At 48.4% G+C, this 22,214-nt stretch overlaps 1 protein-coding gene and 1 non-coding gene across 3 annotated transcripts in view; both read right to left on the reverse strand.

Annotated features, from left to right (window-relative positions):
- The window catches only part of ACTR3B (actin related protein 3B), a 74,302-nt gene that overhangs the window by 19,470 nt on the left and 32,618 nt on the right, over positions 1–22,214 (reverse strand). For both annotated transcript variants that reach the window (XM_059396043.1, XM_059396042.1), the window contains 7 exons: positions 21,692–21,816; positions 20,935–21,045; positions 10,525–10,620; positions 8,891–8,998; positions 6,059–6,202; positions 2,823–2,996; positions 1,178–1,270 (listed from right to left, as the gene is read on the reverse strand). In XM_059396043.1, coding sequence (XP_059252026.1) covers positions 1,178–1,270; positions 2,823–2,996; positions 6,059–6,202; positions 8,891–8,998; positions 10,525–10,620; positions 20,935–21,006 — 687 coding nt within the window. In that variant the 5' untranslated portion in view covers positions 21,007–21,045; positions 21,692–21,816. The remainder of the gene's footprint in view (positions 1–1,177; positions 1,271–2,822; positions 2,997–6,058; positions 6,203–8,890; positions 8,999–10,524; positions 10,621–20,934; positions 21,046–21,691; positions 21,817–22,214) is intronic.
- LOC132017018 (U6 spliceosomal RNA) lies at positions 17,491–17,598 on the reverse strand. Its single transcript, XR_009404106.1, has one exon. It is a non-coding gene; the product is annotated as a U6 spliceosomal RNA (small nuclear RNA).

Raw genomic sequence — 22,214 nt, forward strand, 5'->3', positions numbered from 1 at the left:
GGGCGCCTGGGTGGTTCAGTGGGTAAAGCCGCTGCCTTCGGCTCAGGTCATGATCTCAGGGTCCTGGGATCGAGCCCCACATCGGGCTCTCTGCTCATCAGGGCGCCTGCTTCCTCCTCTCTTTCTGCCTGCCTCTCTGCCTACTTGTGATCTCTCTCTGTCAAATAAATAAATAAATAATATTTTTTAAAAAATAGAATTTTAATTTGTTTCCACCCATAAGAAGTTATCTACATATGAATTTTTTCCAATAATAAAAATAACATTTGTTAACTATGGAATCTCCCATAATTTTAAAACACAAAAAGTAGAAAGTAAAACCTGTCCATTCCCCACCCCCGAGGACACCGCACCTTCAAGTCCTCTTCTACGCCCACGCGAGCTCTATTTCTACATGAAACGCCGTGACAGTGTGTGGAAGTGGTATGACTTGCTTTCTCACATCTTTTCATTTGAACTCACGTGGATTTACCTCACTCTCCTTACACAACTGCATAGTACCCCGCCGCACAGATGCTACAGGACTCAGCAGCTGTCCTCCCTGAGCCCGATTCTCTGCCACACGCGCCACCTGCGTCCAGGGGAGGCAGGCCGGAGCCACGGGCCATGGCTGACAGTGTGACGTGCTCAGGCAGAAGCCACTTTACCGTGAACGCCAGCAGACCTCTACCTTCTGCTCTCGACATGGGGCTGTCAGCAGTATTTCCTTTATCCTACAGTGACATGGCTAGCTTTTCCTCATTTCGAGGTCCAAAATACCTCGCAATCAAAGAATTCTGGAGAAAATGTTATATGACCATTTTCTCGTTGACTGTTTCATCTCAGGCTCTAACTTCTTCTGGCTAAACCACATTTGGCACCAAACCCCAGACATGTATGAAACAAGACCAGCGGATCTCATGGAAAGCAAAAGGGGAAGTATCTTCTTTCAACCAATAAACATGGTTGAGGTCCAACTTAAAATATAGCTTGCCAGATAAGAACAGAAAATCCTAGCGTATTTAAATTCAGTATTTCCAGCTAACTGAGTCATTATTTCCATATTTAAGTCACCCCCAGTCTAAGAAAAATATTTTACCTTCACACCAGCCTTTAACAAAGCCTATCGAACAAGAGTGGAACGGGAATGTCTGTGAATTCTTTAATGCTAAAACGAAATCGAAGCACCTAATCATACCTTATATAGCGGACGGCGCACATCGATGGGGCAGTTCTGGATCACTTCGTCAACGACATCGGAGATGGATTCCATAAAGTCTGGGTTGGCAAACTATATTTTACAGAAATATAAAAGAAACATTATACATTTCTCTCAATACAACAAAAAAAACTCTTTTTAAAAAGTAGCTTTGACAGATACGGGATTTACCGTACATTTCAAAACTTCACACTCATATCGGTGTAATTTGCCAAATGAACCCCACGTGACTTGGGCAGCGACGAAGACCTATGTCCCCTCAAGAGAGGAGAGGGCTGTGTCTAGTGAGGGAAAACGAGCAAACTGATCAAGGAGACCAGTCCTGTGTCAGGAATATGCGATGCATCGGGCGGGTAAGAGACTATGACACCTAACCAGAAACACCATGAGAACATAACAAGCATAACACTTACAAATATTCACGTCATGAAAGAAATTAGGCAAGACATAACCAAAAATACCCCAAGGACAATGAAAGATCATGGGAGCGGGCTAGAAGACGGGTGGAAGGCTGCGCGATCTGATGATGGTGGTTTATGTTTTTTAAGCAGTCTCCACGCCCAGCACATCTATGACCCTGAGCTCAGAACTCACCACCCTGAGCTCAAGACCTGAGCTGAGATCAAGAGTCGGACGCTTTACGGACTGAGCCCCCTGTGCCCCAAACTGAAGACGGGGTCTTTAAAATGACAAAACCGAGACGGTGTTGATCAAGCTACCGAGTGACCAATCTTATACTTCATTCTCTGAGTTAAATACGCTAAAGTATAAATAATTCAATTACATCGTAAGCAGATTTTAAAAATCAAGAGAAGCTTTAATGTACACTAGTGTCAAGGAAGAAGAAGGTAACATCCAATTCTCTAAGCTGTTCACCAGACCCTGCCCGTTTCACGTCTGTTTTAGGTATCAGTAAAGGCCTGCGTGAATGAGCTCGATGCTGTTAGAGGACAGTAACTCGGACATCGGCGCCACTTCCTGGACGAAAGGGGCATAGACGCAGCCAGGATAGGCCGCAGTTTGTGACCTAGTGAGTATAAACGGAATTGGGCAGAAATATATACCAAAATACAAATGAAATGCCTTTTATTGAAACCTTAAAATTTTGCCTCACAATTACTCCTCCTGCAAAAGTAGTAATTCTTTGTGACTAACAGTTAAAATGGTGACATCTGTAATTCTTAGACTACGTAACTGATGGAAAGGCTAGTCCTCCTCCAACCGAAGCTTCAACTGCTCTGCAGAACAACGTCCTGGGTTAAACACTGGGAGCAGGAAGGATGGCCTCCAAAGACGGAGAGACCCTGTGTTACCCCACTTTTAAAAAGAAGGAACTTTCATTTGGTCCCTGAGGCAAACTAGCTTTCCTAGCAGTGTGAGACTGACTTTAATCCCCTTACCTTCCCCTGCTCTCCCCAGCCACCCCGTGATCAGTCATTAACCATCTAACAAGCGGGTGTGCGCGGAGACACACTGAACAGCCACCCTGACAGACGGCAGGGGCCCGGCGCCGGGCAGAGCCACCGGGGACTCCAGTCCTCCAGCACTGCTCTCCAGGCACACTAGGTGGCAGCGTCGCTCCACGGACGCCTCACTCTGGCACAGTCCAAAGCAGACCTCTCACCTCGGGGTGAAAGAAAATCTCGGGCCCCAGGAATCTTTCGTAGCCCACATCAATGACGAACTTCCTCTGGTTGATGGCGTTGATACCCGTGTACTGCTTGATCCACTTCCGGGGATCCACGTCGTATTTGGCAAATTCCTTGACTATGTCGGGGCAAATATAACAGTATTTCTCCTGCAGACGCGAACACAAAGACGGCACCAGGCATTAACTAGGCAGAGTCTGTTCCCTCCAACAGAAGTACCCAGTGACCCCCTGCACGAAACACGCCAGAACTCCAGTGTGGACGTGCCGTCGGGCCTCCTGCTCTCCGCCCTCACAGCAGACAGCACTGTGCTTGGATTCTGGATACAGCAGCCAGCTTTCTCTGCAGCTCAGCTGTAAATCTCAGCCTTACTCTCTCAGATTTTGTTGCCCTATTACCTGAAACAATGTCCAAATGTGTCTACTAAGTGTCCTGTCTCGGGGTGCCTGGGTGGCTCAATCGGTTAAGTGTCTGCCTTCAGCTCAGGTCATAATCCCGGGGTCCTGGGATCCAGCCCCACGTCAGGCTCCCTGTTTAGTGGGGGGCCTGCTTCTTCCTCTCCCTTGATCTCTCTCGCTCTCTCTCAAATAAAGAAAGATCTTTAAGTGTCCTGTCTCATCTTCCCTTACTTCTCTGAGGTCCCCAGACAGCACTGGCCCAGGCACTGGACCAGCAGACCCTCACGCCTACCATGATCAATAATTCAGCCGTGAGCCTGCTGTGCAGTGTGACACGGCATGGTCACGGGCTCTGTGACAAGTACGCACTGAGGGCCTAGGCACATGGGCTGTGCAAAGGAACAAACACACAGAGACCCCTGCCCACTGGAACATACGCTCTGGCTGAGAGCTGGACAGTAACCGATGGCCATAACACACAAGTAAACGACAGTGTGCTTCGAGGAGGGAGATGCTGTGAACAAACAGAAAAGGCAGTGTAGACGGGAGCACTGAGGGCCCCAGCTGCTGCCGCCAGGACGCTCTTCGCCCTGGCGTCAGCAGCCAACCTGAGATGTGCCCGGCATTCCCTCAGCATCTGGTAGCGTGTGACAGGCAATCTGTGGGTGGCCCCTCTGTCCCCACAGCTGACCTCAGCTAGCCGGCAGGTGGCACTGGGGTACCAGCTCCCGAAAGTAAGCTTCCCGTGGGCGAAGGCCTGGTGGGCTCTGTTGGTCTGGCACTGTCGGGTGCACAGGGGGTGTACCCAGTCCCGAAGGACCTCTGCAGGTGTTTTCCTAATACCGAGTTCTACGTTTTTTAGGATCCCCGAAACCTATTCTAATAGCATCCTTAACACACTCACAAATTAACAAGACCGACAAGCCACGGTTGTTACCACCACGTGTGCCCTGACGCTAGAGGGGGTGAGTGGGGCCACGCGACTTGAAAGCTCCCAGGCCGGACAGGGGCGGTAAGCAGTCAGAGGCCTGGTCAGCTCCCTGCAGCCTCGCTCATACCGGAAACGCCTCCACAGACCTGGCTGGAGGGCGGCGCTGTGAGTCTTACACTCTGGACTCCTGCCGCCCTGATGCTGTGTGCCTGCTCGTGGCCACGGGGGACAGCCACAGGGCCACCACGACACTGGGGTGCCTCTCAACCACTCTTTCCAGAACCTCCTCCTTCACAGAAAGCAGAGAGGAGACAACCAACAGCAGGCTACGCCACACAACGGGGCCCGCACAGCTCATCCGGGGGGCACGGAGGACTCGGGGCGTTCACCGCCGAGCAGGACGTGGTCACAGCCTGAATGGCAGGCCCCAGCTGCCGGGTGACAACCGGTCCCCAGACAGACTGTGAGCAAAGTGGACCCCACTGCAAGGACCAGGACAGCACACTCAGAAACCTTCACTACAAATGGAACTCTCACACTCGCCAGAAAGAGCCCTGAGTGTCAGGGACAAGTAGTTCAATCCTGAATCACATTAGTAACAGATGCGGGGTGACGAGGGAACATGGATCAAATATCCAAATTTCTTTCATTGAAGAAAGGCAAGGAAAAAAGGAAAATCTTGGGAAATATTGTAATCTAAAAGAAAGTCTTAGACTACTTCCGTAAACTCTGCCCCCCGGGTTCACCCAGGGCAAACTATTCTAGCCCTGGGAGTACCCAACCCCTGACACGCCCGTCCCCGGGACGCTGGGGCAGCTGGCCATCCTCCCAGCAGGGGCCCTGGCCTCCACCAGTGCACTCCGTCCGGACAACGCCAGTTTTTACCAAGAGCGGCACACAAAAGGTGGGTCCTCTCTGATGACGCTCCTCCGATCAGCCCACTGCTGGGTGCTCAGATGCGAGCGGGGGCTTAGGCTCCCCTCCCCTTAGCCAGCCCATGTTCCATGAAACAGGAGATGCTCGTGGTCACATGTCGCACGGCACAATCACACTCCTCTCCAAAAACAGACAAAACCCTTCCCTCTTCAACTATATGACAGTTCTCCTTGCACTACTAAAAATCTTCTTGCCTTTTGGCTAAAAAAATAATCTGCCCTGATTTTGAAACCTAAAAAGTGAAGTCCCTTCAGAAAGGGTCTGTCAGCTGCTACACACAGAGTAATACAAAGCTGAAACTGATGGGCCAGGTCCCGTGGACAGTTTAAGGACCAGTGAGCCATTTTTCTTCTAATCCTACTGATTTACACGGTCAAACCTCCTGCGACTTCTCCCGCACGGTACCCAGAGCCTAGTAGATGCAGGAGGATGTTGTTTCATGGTCTGAGACCCCAGAACGGCGTCATTCTCAGCCGTCGTTCCCAGGGCACAGAAGCTCAGCCGAGCACCAGCCGTCGGTCTGAGGACTGGCCCGCTGCTCGGGATGCCCAGCTCTGCTGTGCTGGTGCTTGCGCCTCTTTGCAGAAAGGAAGCACAGAGGCAGATGCGGAAGACACATTCAGTTAATTGAAGGTTCCATCTAATTAGGCTCCAATTAAATGATGCTGTACTACGTGCGCCTGTGCTCAGTACCAGTGATCAAGCTGTTTGCGCTTACAGCGGAGCCTCCACAGCATTTGCGCTCGGAGAAGGCGAAGCTTCCAGGCTTTCAGTCCCTTAGCTCAGGTGGTCAACGAACAAGACCCACAGTCTCCCCACATTCTCTGGAGGGGAGAGGAAGGAGGGAGGGAGCAGGGGTGATTGCGGCAAGGGGAAGTGTCCAAACACCGTTTCTCTCTCCCCCCAAACCGGCCCATTCCCCGGCCCATTCCCCGTCTGTTTTTACCTTAATGGCTTTTGCGGTCTCCAGTGACTGCTCAGGAGGGATTCCCACCTCCCTCTCCCTTAGCAGCTGCTGAATGAAATACGTAATGTCTCTACCTGCAATCGGGATGTGTTTGATGCAGCTTCCGATGACGTAACCCTCTGCCTGGGGAGGAAGAGGAGGCAGAACGACTAGAGTGAGTGACCCCAGCGGGCAGAGCTCCCGGACGCTGTATGTCCTGCCCCCTCGGAGCCCAGCATGTCCTGGACCCCCAGTCCAGGCAAAGCTCAGGACAGGAGGCCTCTGAAAATGACTGCATGCACAAGCCCATTAATAGAACCTGAGACTCTCTGCAAACAACCAAAATGATTACATCAGAAAAGTGAAGAGAAAAACCAGTGCATTTCCAAAAAGTTGTGCCACCTGTGAGAACAGGAACAAGGGAAAAGCTTTTACCTATAAAGTGGGAAACCAGCTATGAACCTACTGACATTTAGGAGTCAACAATCTGGCTAAGTACACGGGGATTAGACTCAGACAACCTGGATGCAAATCCCGGCTCCGAGACAGTCCGCTGAGTGACCACGCACAAGCCTGTCAACGCATGTCAGCCCCAAAACCCTCCTCCACAATATGGGCAAACAAAACCCACACGTAGTTTACAACAGAGACTTGGTGAAACACAGTAAGTCAAGCACATAGCACTGTTTTGGGGCACGTACTTGGTACTTGATAAACGGTCCCATTTATGGTACCAAGAGCTGCACGTGTTAGAGGACTAATTCTGGTCAGTTAACCCTGTGCAGCTGGAGAGCAGTGCTGGTCAGGAGCGGGGCCGCTCTGGCAAGGCAGGCTGTGTGCCTGGTCGGCAAAGTACGTCTATGGGGCCCGGACAGGGAGCAAGCCAGGAGTTCACGTGCCGGCCGCACCCAGGCGGCCCCAGCCCCTCACCAGCTGTCCTGGGGGCACAAGTTGCCCCAGAAGCCATGGTTCTCCGATGGCTGGTGGCCAGAGTGGACGGCTTCCTACCACAGTTCCAGCCGAAGACAGGAGACGCTCCAGACTCCACATTCCAGCACCGGCTTCTATGCCACATGCCCACGGGAGGCGGGGGACAGCGGTGACAGCCGACCTCACCTTATGGGTGGGTCGGAGCTAAGGGTCACCAGCACCAGACACACTGGCAGTTAAGCCGCAAGGACAGGTGCCCAAATCCCTCTCGTGTGCTTTCTGACGGGCCTGAACTCTAGAAGTAAAAGATGTGGCCTCTCCACAGTGTCCCAGCTCTTTGTGAAATATTTTGAGATGGAAATAAAAGATGGTACAAATTATTAAAGTAATGAAGATTGACCCAAGCTCACAAGAATATTAGCTAACATAAACAACTCACAAACTAAATTATCATATTCTATGCATTACATGTAACATTTTCTAAAATGAAGTTGACCAGCATTAAGTAAGTATTGGCTAAAAAAAAAAAAAAACCCTACGTGTCCAACCACAGGAAAATAAATGAATGGCTTATCCCGTACCCACACGATGGGCTACAATGCAATTATTAAATATTTCTTCACAGAATATTTAACCATGAGAAACAATATCAGGAACAAGCCAATATGCAAAACATAACTTCAAGATCAATTATACAATTAGAATACATAACCAGACACAGAATATCCCAGTTTTGCCTAAAACATGCATCCTTGTGCACCTAAGAAAAAGAACTGGGAAGGTTCTCCCAACAAAAGTATGATGTGGTTCTCTGGGCAGGTTTGTGGGTCATGTTACTTTCTGTTTTACAGAAATTTTGTACAACAAAGGTAATTTCTATAATCAGGAAAAAAACTGATTAAAAAGCATAGATAAAACGTCTAAAACCACTTCCTCTGTGGACCTGTACACTCTGTGGAATCTGCTCTCTCTACTTCTCCTCATTGGAGACCGGATGGACTGAGCAGCAGCCCCTCTGGTACCCCTGCCCCCGGGGCTTGGCTGCACTGAACTTGGAGGGCACGACCTCAGAGACAAGCCCAATGCCAGAATCTCCCCGTCAGTGTTACACATCGAGTGGCACTAACACTTCACGATGACCCAGAAGAGGAGTAAGCATGCTGAGGGGGCCCTGGTGCTCCCAGCCCAGGCTCCACAGGCATCAGCCAGGCCTGCCTGATGCCTCCTTCCCCCTCTCCAGCAGGGACCCCCTGATGGAGCACGGGACAAATCTGGCGTTTCTAATTCCTGACTGCAGATGTCTCTTGAAGCCTGAATTAGGAATCACTTCTCTAAGGTTTTAAAAATCAAAACCAGAAAACGGCACTGCAGAGCACTCCGCAAGTCAAAATGTGCAATCTCTCCTTCTTCGTTCTTGAATCCGTTTTTTAAAAAACAAGACACAATTCCTCTAAAAGAACGATTCCTCTAAAGCATGAGAGGCTCAAAGCCATACACACCCGGTCCCAGAACACAGCAGTAACCCTCCACGGGGTCGCGCCCCAGGCCAACAACCCGTCTCCACGATGGCATCTACCCAGCAGCTCCGCACGCAAGCCGGGGAAAGTCCACGGGTGACACCACCCCGGGAGGAGCACGCGGAGGCCAGGGAGTCCGAACCGCCGCTCACGCCCCAACTGCGGACATCTGCCGCTACAAAGTGAAAACCACCAATGCCATGGCGAGGGGACATCTGTCCTTCCCATATACCTGGGTTAAAAACCTCTTGTTACCTTTTCTAAGTACAGCCATGACTTTTAATGTGATATTTTAATTACAGAAGGGGTTTTCTCTTTCATTTCTTCCCTTACCTCAAAATTAGGTGAGGCCTACAGAGAGTGAAGCATTGACTATCCTGCTTACCACTGGGATGGCATGAGTGACCCCGTCCCCGCTGTCAATGACGATCCCTGTTAACGTACGTTCACCAACTTGTCGAGATGTCCAAGATGCAGCCAAGGCCAGCACTGCCTGCATAAAAGACGCAGAGAGCATGAGCACACGGGAACTGTTTCTCGAGTGTTCTGCCTGCATGTTCTCAGGCTCATTGATAAGCTCTTCCTTGGCTGCTCCAAGCAAATCTCAACCTGCCCTATCCTCCCCCCTCCCCCCACCCCCACCTCCCCCCCACCTTTGGCAGGCAACCAAAGCCCCCACTGCTCCAAAATTCAAATTCCAAATTGTATAACACACAAATTTAGTACACTTAAGCTGGATGGGTCAAGTTTTCAATACAATAAATCGACGCTTACAAAGGAAAGCCCGTGAGAGAGGAACTTCACTATGGAGGAAGAAGATTTTAATCTCTAAGCCCCTAGTTCTCAGTGTGGTCCACAGATATGATAAGATCACTTGTGGAGTTAAAAAAAAAAAAAAAAAAAAAAAAAAAAACAGATTACTATGCCTCACACCCAGACACTCTGATCTGGTAGGACTAGGGCAGCTGTGCTCAGACGGGGCAAAGTTGCCCCCCAGGAAATCTCTGCAATGTCTAGAACCATTCTGGGTTGTCCCTTGGAGAAGAGGAAGCCGGTGGTGGTGTTTCTTCCAGTGGGGAGAGGCCAGAAATGCCGACCGCCCTGCAACACACAGGTCAGCCCCCACCACAGAGAACTGCGCATTCTGAACCACTAAGGTTGGAAAACCTTGGTCTGAGACGAAGCTTGAGAATCTGTTCTTACATAAAACCCTCTCCAGGCAGCCTCAAAGCACTTGGCTGGGGTTCAGTGTTTCCTAAAGTGTCTCCCTACTCCATGGGATGTAAATAACTTGGGGAAGAGGAGATTTCTGGTTAAATAAATTTGGAAGTGTTGGAATGAACAGATTTCTTCAACGCAGGCATTCTCAGGGCCTTTACTCTGCTACTCACTGTGAATCACCACCAGCAGGCTACAGCGTGTGGGATCTCCCAAGTTATTTTCCTATGCAACTCCTCCTCCTTTTCCTTAAAAGGGACTAGTATGATGCAGAAAATATTTTGGGAAACACCTGCCCCATTATTCCCCCAAATTTCAACCAATTCCTTTATATAGGATGGCAGAGAAAAAACCACCCAAACCAACAAATACCCCCACGCTACGAGCAAGAAGCTTCAGAGGAAGTTGTCGGTTCAGGGAACCACAGGAGCCTGAAATCCATAAGGGGGACCCTCTCAAGCTATTTATTTTCTTTTTTAACAGACTCTACAGCATCTTTCCTCTATTATGATCAAGAGTGAAAGAACCAAAAAAAAAAAAAAAACAAAAAAACCCAAACAAACAAAAAAAACCCCACACCTACTTCCTGATCTTGTCATCCGAAGAGAAATACAACAGATTTTAATGCACGTTCTCTACAATGTTTGAGTTCAAACCCGAGTGGGGCCAGGGTGTGCGCTAAGGGAGCGGGAAAGGCAAGGACACACCGCACGGTCTTCCCACAGCCTCTGGAATCACCGTTCCGTCCACTAGTGGACAGCTAAGCTCTGTTGGGAACTGTAAAAATAACTTTGTTTTTACCTGAACCGCAATGTAGAGTCCTGGTACGTTAAATGATTCAAACATAATTTCTGCAAGATATTCTCTGTTTTCTGGCGTATTCAGTGGAGGTTCTGTCTGTAAGAAAACACCGACTATATTTAGCCTTTGCCAAAATTTCCTGTAATTACATCACAGCCATAAAAAAATTAACCTGAAAGCATATTAATTAGGGTGCTGTACCATTCCCTAATTTTACAGATAGAGTACACTTACAGTGATTAATTAAAGAAATCGGGCGTGGGTCCTAAAAGCTTGAAGATGGCAAAGACCTCCCAAAACATTTCTGCTTTTATTAACCACACCAAAACAAGAACAAGTTACAGAGAAGGATGTAACACCTAAAATACCCTGAAACTGGAAAGACCTATTGCAAGCTGCCAAGGGCAGTAAAAACTCAACCGAGACACATGAAGATGGACACCAAAAGGGAACACCAGGGACTCTGATCCCAGGCAAAGAGCAGAGCTCTCCCCAGAGGAGCAGAAGCGTCAGCCCTGGCTCGGAACCAGAGTGTCCATTTGAGCAGAAGAGCTGGAGATGCCTCCCGAGCCCCGAGCCCCACCTGCCCTCAGAGTGCAGGAGCCAAGGTCAGGAAACATCTTTGCTGCCAGGAAAGCACAGGCGAGAGGCAGCCTCACCTAGACTCCGCCCGGCCCCCCAGCCCAGACTGAGGTCAGGCACACAGCAAGTGGAGGAATAACTACTCGGAGGTCGGAGGTGAGGAAAGAGCACACGGAAACCAGCCAGATGCCATATGGAAACACTAAAAGAAAACAAGAGGGGAAAGAGAGAAAATAGGAAAAACAAACAGCAGACAAAACACACATGCCCAGGGAGACACAAAAACAAAGCAGACACAAATCAAGACCAAGAACAGCTCGAAAAATTCAAGTATCCATTTTAAAACAATCATCATTATCAAATAGGAAGATTATAGAAACATAAAAAGAATAAATAGACCTGCTTTTTGTCACTCAGCAGTATGCTGTGAACATTTTCCATGTCAATAAATACGGACATACATCCCATATCTAATGCTGCAAAAAGAAAAAAAAAAGAATAAATAAAAATTCTTAGGGCATTTTGGCCAAAAAAAAAAAAAAGTCCACACTACCCTTCATTACAGACCGAACTGTGTCCTGAAGTTCTTATGCTGAAGCCCAACCCCAGTGACTGTATCTGGAGATGGCGCCTCTAAGGCGGTGGTCACAGTTAAATGAGGGCCTAAGAGTGGGGCCTTAATCCGCTAGCACTGACGCCTTTTTGAGAAAGGAGACACCCGAGAGCTCTCTCCACACGCCAACAGAGGAAAGGCCACGTGAGCACACAGCGAGAAGGTGGCCGCCTGCCAGCCAGGAAGAGAGCCCTCACCACACACGACCCGGACAGCGCCGGGATCTCACACCTAAAGCCTCAAACACTGTGACAGCACAAATGCCTGTTGTGTAAGACGCCCAGCCTGTGGTACTTTGTCACGGCAGTTTGCACACACTCTGATATCTGTCAAGCGGGGAAAGTACAGCCACCCTGGGCAGACACAGAGCTTTTAACACTGAGACACAGGGGGCCATGCATACAGTCCTCTGCGCAGGAAGGTGTGACCTAAGAATTCTACGTCTGGTCACACTGCTGGTCAAGCCTGTTACAAAAATGAAATCATCTTTAAACGTACAAGAACTTGGAGAAGTCCTTCGGGAATTAACTCTACTAGAAGATAAAGTTCAGCCAAACAAGAAGAACGCACCAAATACAGCCAAAGACTTACAGGCGCCATTAATCCATGCAGGAGGTAGAAGGAAAGATGGCTCTTCCCTGGGACGTACAGAACAGCATGCAAATGTTGTAAATTAAAACAGCAGAAATAGTATCAAGCTGAGAGAATATAAAGACAGTGATATCCTCTTGTCATGGAATCAAACACACTGTTTTAGACTGATCAGGCACGGGAAGCACTGGCACACACAATGTTATGCATGTCGACAGTGGAGCGTGATCGGTAACCACCCATCCGGAGCAGGGGGTAGAAGAGCAGAAGAGGAGGTAAGAAAACGTGGAAGTGTACCTACGTGCTCACTAACCACAGTAATTCACCCCTAAACAAATACCAGGTAAATATATACAGCTAGAGTTGTACGGAAATAACTATATATGTATAGTTACACTAAAAAATGTTTTAAAAATACCCAATTATTAGGAAGAATACACACTTGTTACAAAGCAAAGAGAAAACCAAGCCGAGTTGCTTTTTTTTTTTTAACATTTTATTTCTTTAGTTGAGAGAGAGAGACAGAGACAGTGACAGAGATAGCAAGAGACAGCACGAGCAGGGAGAAGAGGAAGGAGCAGGCTCCCTGCCCGGGTCCATTCCGGGCCCTGGGATCGTGACCTGGGCCGAAGGCAGACGCCTAACCAACTGAGCTACCCAGGTGCCCCACCGAGCCAGAGTTTTAAGAAAAATTAACACATAAATAGGATACACTAAACAGAGAAAGCTTAACATAGTGTAAAAGAGCTCATCAGAGAACAAGCAGGATGGTCTGCCGTAGCAGCAGCGGCGGCAGCAGCAGCAGCAGCGACCCGCGGAGTTCGCACGAGGGTTCTGAGTCCTCGCCGCGGGGCTAGACCCCAGCCTTCGCTTTCGCTGTCTGCAGAGCGAGCCCCTCTGTCTGCGGGAACCAGAGGCGGGAGATGGACGGGCTGTAAGTAAACGGCACGGCGGCGCCCGCCACGCGCAATGGGCTCCATGAAAGTGAGTTATTTTTGCTAAAAGCTTCCGCAAACCCAAGTGAGAAACTCCGCTACTGAAAAGTAAAGTCTGTCTGTAGGACCAGGAGACAACATCCAGTCACACCCCGTAGGCAAGAGCGCCACCCAACCAAGATGCTCCAGAAGGGCGAGCGTCCGCAGCGCTCGCGGGAGGGGACGAGAAGCCCCCGCGCCGTCGTGAAGGCCACGAGGACCGAAGTCACGCCGTGTCCACGGACCAGAACATGCCGCGGGCATCAGGAGGAGCGAGCGGGCTCTGAGCCGCAGGGACACAAGCCGGGAGAAGCTGCCCCCGGAAAGAGAGAGGCGTCTCCGAGTCATACACATGCTCAAGGGATCTTCGGGGTCCATGATTCGTAATGAAAACCTTCTAGAATGCGGAGTGTGGGGAGAGATGGGGAGCTGCTCCACGGGCAAGCGCGGACAAGGACAGGACAGGAGCCCCACCCGCAGCGACGTGAACCGAGACATTCACAAACCACTGGGAGGGCGGATCTCACATCACACGTCTGTCGCCACATCTTTATTTTCTTCAAAAAAAAGAAAATAAGGTGTACAAGAGGTAGACTTGGTTACCGTTTGTATTAAAACAGAAGTTCACACACAATCCATCTGCCTGCTCACAGTTCCCTCTGGAAAGAGAACGACGAGAACTGAGGAGGGTTTAAAAGGCGCCTCCTCCTATGGGGAGATGGAGAGGAGAAGGGAACTGGGGGAAACTGGAAGGGGAGGTGACCCATGAGAGACTGTGGACTCGGAGAGACAATCTGAGGGGTTTGAAGGGGCGGGGGGCAGGAGGTCGGGGAACCAGGTGGTGGGTATTGGGGAGGGCACGGATTGCATGGAGCACTGGGTGTGGTGCAAAAATAATGAATACTGTTATGCTGAAAATAAATAAAAAATAAATTTTTTAAAAAAACTGAGGAGGGCGGTTTCCTCTTGGAGGAGGGTCTGGGGATCCGAGCAGAGGGGAGAAGGCAACAGACTCCAGCACCTTCCGCCTTCTGCGCTGCGTGCATGTCACCTCGTCAAACAAACCAGCCTAGCGACCCGCCAGCTGCCCCCTTCGGTTTCGACTCCAGCACCGCAAGAGAACAAAGCTCAAACATAGCGTCACCAGAAAGTTTTATCGCCATAATTAGAAGCAATACATTCCCTGGATGGGCGGAGATGGCAATCTTAAAACACAGGAGAGAAATAAGGAAGTCATCCACAAAAGCAGGTCGTACTTAGGGACCTAAAAAAAATCACTCAACAATATCTGACTTATGTTAACGTGCCCCCGCACCGGACTGTTGGACCTGTGAAGTGCCCGGCACACACTTCACACTGCAAACGGTAGTGTCTACTGCGACAGACTTCTCTTCTTGACCGCACAGGGTCGGCGGCTGCAGAGTCCAGCGTGTCGGCTGCAGGGCCTCTCTCTCCCGGAACCTCCCACCAGTCTGAAGAATGGGCCTAGGAACTACCTACCCACTTCAAGGTTGTCATGGAATGAGATGAAGAAGTTAATACACATAAATAGTTGGGAGGCGGGGAGCCTGGGCATAGGGCACGTAGTCAAGAAATGCAGCTGTGATTATCCATATATGCTATTCAGACCAGCAGAAATAACATAAACTAAAGAAAGCTATCCTGTCTTCTCACCTTGAACAGGAATCCAAGCACTTCAATAATAAGTTTATTTTTAAAAAGCGGGAAGCCAGGGGTGCCTGAGCGGCTCAGTGGGTCAAAGCCTCTGCCTTCCGCTCGGGTCATGATCTCAGGGTCCTGGGATCGAGCCCCGCATCGGGCTCTCTGCTCAGCGGGGAGCCTGCTTCCTCCTCTCTGTCTCTGCCTGCCTCTCTGTCTACTTGTGATCTCTCTCTTTCTGTCAAATAAATAAATACAATCTTTAACAAAAAAAAAAAAAAACAAAAACACAAAACACTCTGATGCCAACAAAAGCTTCCTGTTCTGCACGAGAGCTCACAGAACAAACACAACACAGGACGTGCATACAACGGGATCTTCCTCCGCCCTAAAAAGGAAGAACGTCCTGCCACCTGCTACAGTGGATGACCCCGGACATCATGCTAAGAGATATACGCCAGTCACAGAAGGACAAATCCCGTGTGGAGCCCCGCGCATGAGGGCCCTGGAGAGGTCAGAGTCACAGACACAGGGAGTAAAAGGGTGGGCGCCAGGGCTGCAGGAGGACACAGGGATGCGTGTTTAGTGGGGACACTGTTTCAGTTTGGGAAGATGAAAAGTTCTGGACGTGACAGTGCTGATGGCTGCAAAACAGGGTGAATGTACATCGTGCCCCCAAATCATACATTCAAAAATAACTAAGATGATCAATTTTATAGTGTGTACATTTTATCACAAAAAATCTGGGAGATCATAGCAATAAGAGAAGCAACAAAACACTGAAATGCACAAGAGCGGAGCACACGAACCAGCAGTTCACAGGAGGAAATACAGCCAGTACACCTGTGAGAGAATGTGTACGGTCCAAGCTCTCGAAAAATGCAAATGAAAAACAAGCTGAATTTTTACTTCATCAAATAATCAAAAAAGGTATCAACCAATGCTGACAGGAGTACAGACAGAGTGGCCTCTGTTTGCTATGGACAGAGCCTGAGATGGTAAGCTAAAGATGATTGCGGTGGTTTTTATTTGTTTATCTGACAGAGAGAGAACACAGAGGGAGAGGGAGAAGCAGACTCCCCGCTGAGCAGGGAGCCCGACACAGGGCTTGATCCCAGGACCCCGGGATCATGACCTGAGCTGAAGGCAGACGCCTAACCAACTGAGCCACCCAGGTACCACAAGACTTGATATTAACACTTCTGGACCCCGATATCAAACACTAGTAAGTTCTTTTTAGAGGAAAAATGTTCTAAATGTAGAAAGAAACTGTATGCGAAGACTGTTTTGTTTCTAATAAAATCAAGAAATTGGAAACACAGTTAACATCTAAAGAGACCAGAACAGCTCAACAGACAGGAAGCGTCCACTGGACAGCTGAGTGCAGGGCCATTAGGATAGGAGCGACGGACACCACAAGAGAAGGGCCAGGGGAAGGCCAGGGACACGGTACTCAGTGTGCGTCACCGAAACACATGAGAAGACAGCAGATGTTAATCAGTCCGCTTACTGTGACAGGACTGAGCTGAGTCCCAGAGGCAGTCTCCAAATGTTCTATCACACTCACAGTTCTGGAACGGGAAGAAAACCTTCCCCAGAGGGGCGAAGCCCTGGGTCACAGCCTGTGGGCGAAGGGCCACAGAAACGCCAAAGACAAGGCCCTGTCTCCCTAGTCCACACCCGGAGAGACTCACCAGGAGCAGAAGAGCCATAGCACAGGAGCAGCAGCACACCCCAACTGGGCCCTTCCCTCGCCCGCGGGCTCCCCAGAGCCCACGGCAGTCTCCACACAGCTAGGATCCGGCCAGCATTCTGCAAACAGCTCAGTTCTTGTTTTGCCACTGTCCTCACACCTGTGGTCACATCATATGCAGCATGCACTCTCCCTTCTGCCATACTGACAGAGCATCCATCACTCACAGGAGGTGGGAGCGAGCCCTGAGAAAAAGCATTTCCCACACTTCCTTGTGGATAGAGATGACCAAGTGAGTAAGTTCAGGCCAATAAGAAGCAAAAGCTGATAGATTATGGCTCCTAGGAAAGCTCATTATAAGGTTAGGATTTGCGGAGGAGAATTCTCTTCTCTCCTGGAATGCAGATGTGATGACTGGAGCTGCAGCAGCCAACCTGTGGTCATGAGGCATCCTTAGAGTAGTAGTCATATGCTAAAGATACTAGAGCCCAGAGATCTCCAATGATGCCAGAGAACTGTCATTAACAGCACTGGCCTCCCTACTATTTCTATTGAAGAAAAATAAAACCCCTAACTTGTTTAATTGACTGTTTTCTACACTTTTATTACTTGCTGCCAAACAATTCACCACCTGTAAAGAAGTTACAGTAAAATCTATATATTTACACTTAAGGGAACATTTATAATATAATTAGGTTCTCCTGATTCCTGAATCAAATTCAGCATTATTAAGGGCAATATCTCCAAAGGTTCTAAGCAACAGAATCAAAAATCCATTTCTTCCTCAATCCTCCATTTCTTCTATGCTTCCTACCAGTAGCTGTTCCTTTAGGAGATCAAATTTATTTTTTTTTCTAAATATGGAACCCTCCACGAATTTGCATGTCATCCTTCTACAGGGGCCATGCTAATCTTCTCTGTGTCATTCCCACAATTACTGTCTGTGCTGCCAAAGCGAACACACATCGATTTAAATAAAACTTTCCCAAACCATTATGTATAAGAAGACCTAAGGTAAAGTATCGAGTTTTTATTTTTTTAAATACTGAAGCATATGATTAAAATATCTCAGGAATGCAAGCAGCATAAACATTTTTGTTCATAACAATGGTAAAATATCATCTGGTATTGATTCAGAAATGAATAATTAATCTGTACCATAAAAACCAATCCATATTTCTGGACAAAGACAGCAAAATGAACACATGTACCTAATACTGCTCTACTCCCATATGCCTCTATAACAGCAATAAAGAAACCTTTTCAAAAATATAAATCCTCAAGGAAGGGGGGGTGGAGAGGACAATACACCAGAGTATGGAAGCACATGGCCAGTGGGAACAGAGGGAACCTGAGGACGTGCAGCTCTGCCCTTGCCCTGGCTGGTGGCTACAGGACCATGCAGAGACAGCCTACATCATTCGCCAATAGGGGCATACCACGTGCGATCGTTAGTTTTACGTGTCAACTTTACTGGTCTAAGGGATGCCCAGAGAGCGGGTTACACATGATTTCTGGGTGTGTTGTGAGGCTGCTTCTGGAGGAGATTAGCATTCAGTAGACTGAGTAAAGAGATCTGCTCTCAGCAGTGTGCGTGGGACCAGAACAGAACAAAAAGGCAGAGGACGGGAGATTCTCCCCTCGCCCCCTCCCTCAAGCGGGGCCGGCCACCTGCCCTGCTCTTGGACGCAAGCTCCACATCCTCAGGCCTTCTAGGACAGCACATGCTACTCACTTGTTCTCGCTTGATAGTCATAGTCAAAAAATCTGCAAATCTCTTCGGAAGTTATAACTCAATTTCTACTCGAAAGCACTGCCATTCCTTAAAATACATGATTCTATTTTGAACTGCGAGCAACTCCGTATTGAAGGAAAGAGTACGATTCCGGTTTGCTGTCTGCTCAGTCCACATGACCAATACGATGGGAGTCTCTGAAACTTCTCGAAAAATACGAGCTGTGCAGAGTCTCCTCGCCTGCATGTCTGGGCGACTGCTGACAGCAGTCAGAAGGAACAATTCTGTGAGCCCCCGAGGGCCTACGGTTTAGGCCTCTGAGACTCTCGAACACCAATGAGCTCTTACTGATGGAGCAGTTCAGTACATGTCTTCAATTAACTTCTATGACTTGGCCATAAATCTCCATACTTGCTGTATTCCCCTTTAACTGTTCCATTAACTGATGATTAAGGGTATAAACCTGAAAGAAATTTACCATTCTCACCACTTCCTCAAGCCCCTCCTGCAATGAACAGACATGCAGAGTTCAAAGCATAATGTGCATTAACATAATATTGTCTTATCTTTAATAAACTTGATTTTTTTTCTCAACAATCATTACAAAGACTCGTTTTGGGCCAATGGACTTAAGCTTTTCCATATTCAAACATGTCTGATTCCTTCCTGGCAAGTGGTTTTGCCTCACCGGCCCATATATGCCAGCTAAACTGGAAAAAAAATTTCTTTCAGGAGAAACTTCCTGGGTGGCGATGTCCTGGGGGCCTCCCGCATGTGGAGTGAAGGGGAGAAGTCCTGACCCAGCAAGCTGCGGCAGACAGAAGCAAGCAGCTGGCCACAGTGCCTGCTCCTAAAATCCTATCCAACAGGTAGTTATGTGGTGGGCTAGAGGAGGAAAAATGCCAAGTGTGGCAGGTGGGAGCTTGTTTTGGCTCTCAAGACAAAGCCGTGCAGACACACGCGGTCAGTCTCCTGGCTTCTGCAGATCCGCAGCGTAGACACGTCCTGGGGGGCCTGTAAAACACAGGACCCATCCTCGGCTGTTCCCAATTGCGAAGATACGACCAGAAGGAAGATCAGAGCACTTTCGAGGACTTGCTTTAACAGACATTAAATATATAGATTCCCCTAACTACCATACTAGCCTTAGAGTTAGCACACTTTAAGTCAGATAATTCTAAAGAACACTCCATATTTAACATTAGGAAGAATTATATAATCGGATCTGGGACCATTTGACAATATACTTGGGTGGAAACAATCCAAAGCTAAATTATGTACGTTTTAATATGCATCTTATGTTACATGCAATCGCTCTCTCTAAAGCAAGTGTTGTGAACATGTAATTAATTTTAACTTAAAAAGAACATTTCAGGGAAGGAAACACATAACGTTGAGTAGAACAACTAGAAAAGATCCCATAACCAAGAGACATTTCTCCTCATTTCTTTGTAATGTTTTATTTTATCTGAACAAGATCAATTAAATACCATAATCAGGGCCCATAACTCAGCTCAATTTTATTTTATAACGAGATCCAAGCCCTGGGGCACCTGGCTGGCTCAGCCGGAAGAGCAGGAGACGCTTGATCTCAGGGGTCATGAGTTCAAGCCCCATGTTGGGTATAGAGATTACTTAAACAATAAGCTAAAAAAAAAAGAAAAAAATTTAAACCCTGGCAAAATAATATTTTGACTCTGCTATAAAGAAAAATCACAGAGGCGCCTGAATGGCTCAGTGGGTTGGGCCTCTGCCTTCGGCTTGGGTCTTGATCTCAGGGTCCTGGGATCGAGCCCCATATCGGGCTTCTCCCCTCTCTCTGCCTGTTCTCTGCCTACTTGTGATCTCTCTCTGTCAAATAAATAAATATAATAAAAAAAAGAAAAAAGAAGAAAAAGAAAAATCAGTCATCAAGTTACCTCAGGGGGCTATCAATGTACATAGTCGGTTTCCTATCCCAGTGCATTCCTCCCTCTGCCTTCCTTACAAATCGAGGCCTATTTGGTAATTCAGGTATTCGCCCTCCTGGGGCGGGTGATCAGCGATGGTCCCCTGCCCAGCCCCAGGGAAGAAATGTGATTAATCTGCACCCATCAGGGTAATTCCATCCCCCTTGCTGGAGAGAGGGACAGATGGGACACGTCTGCTGGGAAGGCTCCGGGGAAAGGGACTCTTCATTCTTACAAAGCCCTTCTACCTCTGAGGTGGCACCGGTGGCGGGGGCGTGGGGGGGGTGCGGGGAATGGGCGGCCACCCTGGGGCCAGCAGGGAACCAGCACAGGAGGCCACACTAGAGCCTGAGGTGAGCGGCCCGGGAACCGCCCAGTTCTGGCCTTCCTGTTCTGAGAGAGAATGAACCCCTTTGATTTGAGACATTTTTGTGGAGCCTCCTGTTACTTGCCCAAAAAGCACCCCGATTCATACAAATAGATTAACAGGAATTAAAAACTCTCCAGAGGAGAATATCTTGATTTTAAAGTCTAAGTAATCTGGGGAAAAAAACCCACAACCCACGTAACTGGGAATTTTGAGGGACGCAGTGCTCCTGGCGGCAGGTACTCACCATCAGAAAGTAGTGATCTTCAGGCTCGGCTCGAAGATACTTAAAAATCACTTGCTCCATGAACCTTTCCATGAGATCCCAGTCTTCGATTATCCCGTGTCTTATCGGCCACTGCGGCAAGAGAGACCGAAACACGCCAGCTTCAGTTCACAGCAGTGACACCAAGAGCCCCACGACGCTGGCCCAGGGCGGGCCGGGTGAGTGGGGGTAGGGCCTCCTGCACGGGCCTGGCACTGACTTGGGCCTGGAAACGACACGCACCCTCCCACCCTCCGGAGAGGCTCCCACTGTGTTCACGCGCCCCCCACCCACGGCTAAGCACGAAGAACCGTCTCAACAATAGGCAAGGACAGAAAAGTGCAGACGAGCCCCAGTACCATTCAGTCTGGAGCATTTTTTTTCCTAGAACAAATGTCTACTTAATTTTCGTCCTTTTTTTTTAAGTAATCAATCTGTAACTGCCCATCCCGGACAGGCTAATCAATCAATGGCACAGCAGCAGACCCCACTCCCGTGGGTACCCAGCGAGGCTGTGGCAGTTCTGCCTTCCAGAGTTTTCTGAATTCACTTGATTTCTCACATCAAAAATACCCCATGCAAGAACAAAAAAAAAAAAAACCTTCTTTTTAAACATAAGAATAAAAATAGACCCATAACTCCTAAATACAATTTCCAGATAATCTCATTTTGTGTTATCATTCCACTGCTCCGCTCTTGGCTACACAATGAAAGCAGCAAATTCCTCTCGGGAGCTCACCTTCGTGGCATACGTGGGCTTATCTATGGCCTCGTCCCCTATGAAAAAGTCCAGGTCATCGACTCCCCTCAACACCCTCCTTTGGGCTTGGTCAACTACCTTTGCTGACTCTCTGATGGCAATACCTTAAAAAGAAAAGAAAAAAAAAGCACGAAGATGTCCATCATGATTCACATTTATTTGAATGACCAAGAAAGGCTACAATAATCCCCATATATGTACAAGTACATTTTCAATGTTAGGGCTTTGAGACGTTCCCGAAAAGGCACCACCGATGAGCACCTAAAATACAGAAACAAGTTTTCTGTCGCAGCATTCTTTCCAGAGGGCACAAAGGAACTTCACTGATCTGCTGCTCATCAGACAGAAACTACATCACTAAATCTCTCAGTTTCATCTGGAAAAAATCCTTCGAGAGAGTAAATGAAATGCCCATGGAGTACAGTATATATCTATAGGTTCCAAATTTTAAAATACAATATAGAAGTAGACAAAGTTACTAATACGATACAAAAGAGAAAAC

This window comes from Mustela nigripes, chromosome 4 (assembly GCF_022355385.1).
Source record: "Mustela nigripes isolate SB6536 chromosome 4, MUSNIG.SB6536, whole genome shotgun sequence".
Classification (NCBI taxonomy): Eukaryota; Metazoa; Chordata; class Mammalia; order Carnivora; family Mustelidae; genus Mustela; species Mustela nigripes.